The sequence below is a fragment of the Sceloporus undulatus genome, chromosome 5, assembly GCF_019175285.1.
Source record: "Sceloporus undulatus isolate JIND9_A2432 ecotype Alabama chromosome 5, SceUnd_v1.1, whole genome shotgun sequence".
Lineage (NCBI taxonomy): Eukaryota > Metazoa > Chordata > Lepidosauria > Squamata > Phrynosomatidae > Sceloporus > Sceloporus undulatus.
The window spans coordinates 58,238,963-58,246,138 of NC_056526.1; the positions used below are offsets into that span (position 1 = coordinate 58,238,963).

The window sequence follows — 7,176 nt, forward strand, 5'->3', positions numbered from 1 at the left end:
CCAATGGAGCCACCCTCCCTCAAAAAGTGCAATTATTTTACCCCTGATGTCACATTGTTACATTGATTTTTTTTTTCACCCAGTGCAGATTTGGAAAAAAGAAGCTGATGACTGTGTGAAGTTCACCATCAGAACTCTTGTAAATTCTTTTTGCCAGTAAATCCCTAGCACTGTGCATTACTTTAGCAATTGTCCTCATGATCGTAGTCCATAGCCACAGCCACGGCTTACTCTCCTTCTGCTCATGTGTATCCCTTAGTAGCCCCATATGTATTGTTATTTGCATGTTGTGAGCCGTTCCTGTGAAGTTCGCTGCCATGTTGCCTTCACTTTTAAGCAAACTTTTCTCTGTGAATTCAGCTTTGCAGGTCCCCCCGAGAATGATCATGAGGAAAATTTTTGGTCTCAAGCACTGGAGGATTTGGAAACCTGTGGACAGTCAGGAATTCTGAGGGAATTAGAGGTAGAAGCAATCTTAATCCTGTTGTAATATACTAGTTTCTTTCCTTTCTTTCTTATAAATTAACACGCTTTCCCCCTACCCCTCTTCCTTTTCTCTAAGTTTGCATTAATATCACAAGTTCATTTTAAAGCTTTAACCCACCCCCCTCTCCACAGGACAAGGCTGACAGGCGTCTGTGTTTGAGAAACATGACTCTCTTGGTACCTACCCTTTATGTTTCTATTTTTGCTTGTGCAGCTGCCTTCTCTGACTGCCCTAATCAAGCTGTTTTCTTTCATGGAGCTGCTGCTGAAATGATACAGCTGTGTTCTCAAAAGCTTCTCCTGTGCTACTGCTGGCTGCACCTGTCTGCAGGTTTATTTTGCCTTTGCAGGAGCACATCTCATTCTCTTCCAGCTGCTTTTACAAAAGGTTTTCTTGGCATGTGTCTCTCGCAACAGAACTGAATTTGAATTAAGGGGAACATAAACGAAAAGTGAACCTCAAATGTTTTTCAAAAACTGGATTCACCTGATGAACCAAGATAACTACAAAGGATTTGTAGAGGCAATTACTTTCCTTACACACGGCAACCTGATGTTAACACAGTTATGAGCTCCACATTAACTTCATGCTGTGTGGTGTATTTCAAAAACAAAGTAACTAGACATCTCCTTGTTTAAAGCTGCCTGCTTACTCCTTAAAAATAGGTGGGAGGGAAAGAAGGGTGAGTCCTCAAGAATTTTCTTTTATGTTCTTTTAAATTCCTTGCTTTGCAAAATTGGCAGAATCTCATTTTCATTTTATGTCATATTGAAGTCCCTGAACAACCACAAGGAATGTGAATGGCATAACTGGGTAAAACTCATGCAGCTCAACTTGATTGCATAGTCTCAGATTTATGGCTTCCGTATTGCATGTCTGTTTACTTTAATGTGGATCTGATGTATGTTTAATTGCCATTCAGAGGAACTTAGGGAAACAATGTTATGCCACTCTGGTTTAGTTTTAAGGCATGGTACCTATGGATTTCTTTCCTGAGAGCATAGCAAATGGATATGGAAATAGATAAAATGAATGTATGTTTCAGTAGGTTGGTAAATCTCCAATTTATGGATGACATAACTTGCTTCTTAAAGTGAAAAGTTAATTACTACCCTCATTATACTTAGCTGTAGAATCAGCACCTTTGTGAGCAGAAAGCAGATGGATAAATTACATTGTAGAAACAAAATACTTGTTTTTCATGTGTCAATTCATGCTTGTACCCCACTCAAAGTACAGCTCTTCTTTAATGCAGACAATTATTTTAAATTCTCACTGAGAAGGAAATGCTTGTGAATGCCATATACCACCTGTTTTTCCAAAACGTGGGCTCAATGTGGTTTACAAAATATTAAAAACAAAACAATTACATACAAAATTGTCAGTAACATATATAAAAGTTATATTAATATGCAATGAAACAGTTTATAGAATTAAAACCCATTTTAAAAGCCATTAAAATAGAAGATAAAAATGAACGGGACAATACATCATTAAGAGCCTGTTGTAGCCAATTTGAAAAAGCCTGTGAGTAGGAAAACATTCAGTTGCTCAAAGAAACCAAGGAAGGAACCATCCAAGTCTCCCTAGGGAGGGTGTTCCAAAGTCTGTGAGCAGCTACTGAAAAGATACATCCTTTTGCAGTACAGTACAGTACAGTAGTAGTAGGTAGATAGGTAGGTAGACAGATGTAATCCTGAAGTGCTTATTTGCATATTTAATGTCAAACAAGTACTGGAAATAAGCACTTTCCAGAGGAGACCCACTGAAAACTTTCCAGAATAGACCCACTAAAATCACTGAAACCCAAGTTGTAAGTAACAGGTCATACTCATTTCAGTCAATCTACTCTAAGTCTGATTAACATTGCTTTTTGTCAATAGGTGGCGTCTTTATGTTGAGGATGTGCTAGACTCAGTCATTGGCCCATCTAGTTCTGTACTGCCTACATCAGGGTTTGGGAATCGGTGGTCCTTCAGGTGTTGCACTAATTTCTCATTTGGGATACTTTTTATGCACAGTAGGTTCAGTAAAAACTCTTGATCAAAGATGGCTAATCCCTTGATGCAAAGTATTAGAAGGCGAGGATAGTGAATTAGTGGACACATTTCTCCTGAATAGCTCTTTTGTTTTCAGTGTTTTTGTCACATAATATTAATTACCCAAAGAAATTTCTTTAGCTGCCATAATTTTCTCATTTTCCCACTGTGGAGATTCAATGTTCCATTTGCTTTATAAAAAATTAAGCCTATTTGAATCACATTAATATCATTCATTTTCCATCTAAGCCCCCAAGCCTGTTGTTGGCCATAAAACTTATGCAGTAAGACCTTTAAAAGCAAATTCTCACCTGTTTATTTAAATGCCACATTTTAGAAACCGGCTGCAAACTCTTGCTGTGGAACCTAACTCCTTTGTTTGTCTTGACAAGAGTAGACTCATTGAATCATTGAATCCTGACAAAAGTAGATTCATTGAGTCATTGATTTTACCTATCTATTGGCTCACCACCCAACAGTTAAATAGGTGTGTTCTAACCAATAGAATTCTGCCAATATTTTTTTCCTGCACTCTTTATTATTTCAGGAATAGAACCAGCCTGAACAGGTCCCCAAAGAAGTAAGGCCCAACCAAACCTGAATGATATACAATCAAATAATGTGTAGTTGGCTCTCAGCAGTCTTGTTAAAACAATACTTGCTTGTATCACGAGACACAAAATCCTGTAGTATATTCTGGAAAATGCTGTTCCAACTGTATTGTTCTAATAAAAAGGCTTCTCTTCCCATTTCTCATCAAAAGCATGGTTGTTCTCTAATCTCTAGGCTATTTGACATTTTATGATATTGTCCTGTCATGATCAAAGACATTGCTGCTCCAAGAGAGATACATATTTGCTAGCTTGCATTTTTCCCCCCACTTCAAATCTTTAAAAATGCCACTGTAGTACACATTCATTATATTTTAGGTTAAACTAATTCTGTAGATGCTAGAATTATTTTAAAGTTTCATATAGTAACCTCCTGATTAGTCAGCAATTTTTTTTTCCAGTTTAGTTTCATTCTTCTCACTGCTGACATAATGGCTGCAGTCTAATGTTGCAGCTCAGCATTTAGTGCCTTTAGTATTTCTTTGGCAGTTGGGGTGAAAGTGTAATTCAGTAAACTTTTGTCCAGCATTCTTCTAAGGACACATACTGTCTATCCTCCAGCCATTTGCTCTGCCCCCCTGCCCCCAGTGACTGTGTTTTGGCAATGACAACAGAATATGGTGTTCCATTTTGTTACAAGTGAATATTCCATTTTTACTGTGTTGCATATTATTTAAAGAATCTGTTTATTAATGCTGCAGGCAACAATTATGTCAGGGAGCACAATGAGTCTGAACCATGACAACCCACAGCATCGTGGCCATCTGGGAAGGCAAGCTAGCTTCCAGGAAAGAAGCACTTCAAGGCCACATTACAGCCAGACAACCCGTAGCAATACATTGCCTTCAGATGTAGGGAGAAAATCTATAGCTCTGCGGAAAATGAAGCAAGAGATGAAAGAAATTATGTCACCAACTCCTGTGGAGTTACACAAGGTAAGTGGGCATGCCCTCTAACAATAAACTTTCCACTGAATGTCATATTTTAAAAAGCTGCTGAAAGTTGAAGTTCTGATGCTGTTCACAGCCTTGTTTTCAAGCCCACTATTGATGTATTCTTCAGGAAGGAGGGAAATATATCCACATCTGCCCTTAGTAACCTAGTCTCCAGTCAGCATTTTTCTGCAAGGCATCTCTGCCATAATTAAAGCTTATAGCATGGTGGAGCATTCACCCACGTAAAATGTGCTTGGAAAGAAAACAAAGTCTAAATAAAGTTCTAGCAAAATCTATCAATTATAAAGTTAGAAATCTGTTAAGATTGTTGGTTTTCTCCCAAAAAATCTTTAAGCATTTTTTACCTCTTATTAAGTCAGTAGTAGACACTCTGTTCTGCTTTGGTCAAACCTCACCTGAAATTCTATGTCCTGTTCTGGACACCACAGTTCAAGAAATATGTTGACAAGCTGGAGCATGCCCAGCGGAGGGTGACTGACCAAAATGGTAAAAGGTCTGGAAACCATGCAATATGAGGACCAGCTAGCTATGTTTAAATATTGTTTAAAACATCAAACTTTGTGAAGGAAAGGGAGTACTCCTAAAAAATAACAAAACACAAAAATTCATGACTGAGACAGAGAGAATGTGCAAAATCTAGACAGGACAGTGTCTAAAATGGTGTAACACAGACCTGAGAGAATTTCTCCTTCCATAGGTAACCTTGTTCAAGGATTCTGATATGGAAGATTTTGGATTTAGTGTCTCAGATGGCTTATTGGAAAAAGGTGTGTATGTTAAAAATATTCGGCCAGCTGGACCTGGAGATGTAGGTGGTTTGAAGCCATACGACAGATTGCTACAGGTAGGGTGGAAATCTTTAATTATTATTGGGCCGGGGGGAGGGGAGGGCTAGTGTAGGATTGCAGGGAGCTTTGTGAAATAAAGCAACGTTTACACAGCCAGTCTCAGCATTCTGAAACCCTCTTTCCTCTCTAGTGCTGTGGAATACTGCATTTATAAATTTAGGGAAGTTAGAAGGTACAAGCTACTGAAATAATCATTGATTTTACATTATCAGAATCCAGTGCTGGCTTGTTTTATGTGTAATGCTTCTGAGCAAAAAACAAAAACATTTTTGTTGGCTTGTCTTTAATCTAAAAGTACTTCCCCCGCTTTTTTTCAGGTAAACCATGTTCGCACAAGAGACTTTGACTGCTGTCTAGTAGTGCCCCTCATAGCAGAGTCTGGTAACAAACTAGAACTGGTAATTAGTCGAAATCCTGTAGCTTCTCAAAAGATCAGTTCAGAGCATCAGACTTTCACAGCTGAAGAATGGAGTGATCAGAATAATGCCTTTCTTCAACAGAGTGGACACAACACTGGTTCAGAGATGAAACGGGAACCTACAAATACTTTATAGCCAAAAAAACTGTATTTGTATAAGACATTTAAATGGTGCTAATTCCCTTTCAGATTTCGGATATACTGGAGACACAGCTATTATGTGGCATTCAGAAGCACAGGGGAGTCTTATTATTTCTCAAGGCTCATTATTTGTTACTTGCTTCCCAAACGGAGTTTCATTCTGCTCTTGTTTTTTATGACCACAAATAGTGCCATTCCAAACTGACCTTAAAAAAAAAAAACTCAAATGAAATTAACAGTGAAAATGGCTGCATTTTATAATCATTCAGACAGCTAAATGAAAGATGGGTCTTCTAAAACTTCATTGGGGTTTTTAAAGACACCCCCCAAGTGTAGATCATTAGAACATTGGTATGGTGTTCAGAACACAGAACATATCTGACGACAAGTGGTAACTAAGTGAAGGAACCTTGAAATATTGCTGCTGTATCTAGAAGATTACTGTATCATAGTAGTTGCTTTTCTGAGACCTGTACTGTTGTTGCCTCTGCTATAAGGAAAAGGCAGGAGAGACAAAAATGATGTTGTTTTAGCAAAAGTGCACATAGGAAACTGAAGTACAAAGGGGTAAAGTTCTACTGCCCAGCTATAGTACAATTTTATTAGGAATTATTTTATTCCCTATGCAATGATGTATTGGACAGGATATGTCTTGCAGCCTGTATGGTCTTTCAAACATTTAGATATTTGGAACTTATGATGAATTACTGGTTTTAACACATTTAAACATGTTTTAGCGAAATTTTCAAAGACAATTTATATCACAAACATTCAAGTAGGATTTTTTCTTTCTTTTTTTAAATTGAACTGTAATAGCAACAGAATACTGATGCAAAAACCATACAAACTGCCCAGTTTAGGGCATACACAAGTTAACTTATATAACTACAGAAAATTTTTAAATTAAAATGACTGGTATGTTCATGGGTTTAAAGTATCTTTAAACAGATGTGTTAAATCTCTCTCCTTGATCCTTATCATTTTGGGCAATTAATTTCAAAATTGTAAATACATTTTGCACATACACTCCCAAATTCTTCCCTTTTTCCCATTCAAAGCAATAAAATGCCAGTTGCTTTTTAGGCTCACCAGCAGCTGCTTTGGTTTGTTTACTGTATTGTCATGGTAATTAATGTTACTTGGTGACTGGAAAGACACTGGATTTGTCCATTATAATTGTAGAGTCCTCATATCATCCTAAATAGCAACTTTTTCATATATTTGAATTGTCAAACTATCCCTAATGCTGTTTTCCTTACCTGTTACATAAGCAAGCTTACCTAACCCTATGCACACATGTGAAATGGTTTATTCATATTTCAGCACTGCCAGAGGAAATTCATTCAAAATGAAATTGAAACCCAGATCATGAACCACTTAATATGTATTTTTATTTGAAACAAATGAGTATTAAACTAAAGTATTTTTGTACAAATTTAATACTTTAATAGCATGATATTTATCGTCTCTGTATGGTTTCTGCAAATTCAAACTGTTACAAAATTTGTATGGAAAATGTAAAAAAATCAAATAAACAGTGATTTAAAGACAATGGCTTGGATTCAGAGAACAGCAAGCAGGAGAAACATATACAAGGAGACCTTCCTGTTCCCGCCTCACTTGTATGATTGAGGGGAATTCTCTTAAACAGTGCATTCCCATGATCTCTCACCACT

The 7,176-nt window shown here is 37.2% G+C and overlaps 1 protein-coding gene across 7 annotated transcripts in view; it reads left to right on the top strand.

Annotated features, from left to right (window-relative positions):
- The window catches only part of GRIP1 (glutamate receptor interacting protein 1), a 308,504-nt gene extending 301,609 nt beyond the window's left edge, over positions 1-6,895 (top strand). For 5 of the 7 annotated variants that reach the window (XM_042468137.1, XM_042468138.1, XM_042468141.1 and 2 more), the window contains 5 exons: positions 361-463; positions 619-663; positions 3,839-4,072; positions 4,791-4,937; positions 5,259-6,895. In XM_042468137.1, the coding sequence (XP_042324071.1) occupies positions 361-463; positions 619-663; positions 3,839-4,072; positions 4,791-4,937; positions 5,259-5,495 (766 nt within the window). In that variant the 3' untranslated portion in view covers positions 5,496-6,895. The remainder of the gene's footprint in view (positions 1-360; positions 464-618; positions 664-3,838; positions 4,073-4,790; positions 4,938-5,258) is intronic. The other 2 variants (XM_042468139.1, XM_042468143.1) reach the window with 1 other exon arrangement.
- The last annotated feature ends 281 nt before the right edge of the window (positions 6,896-7,176 follow it).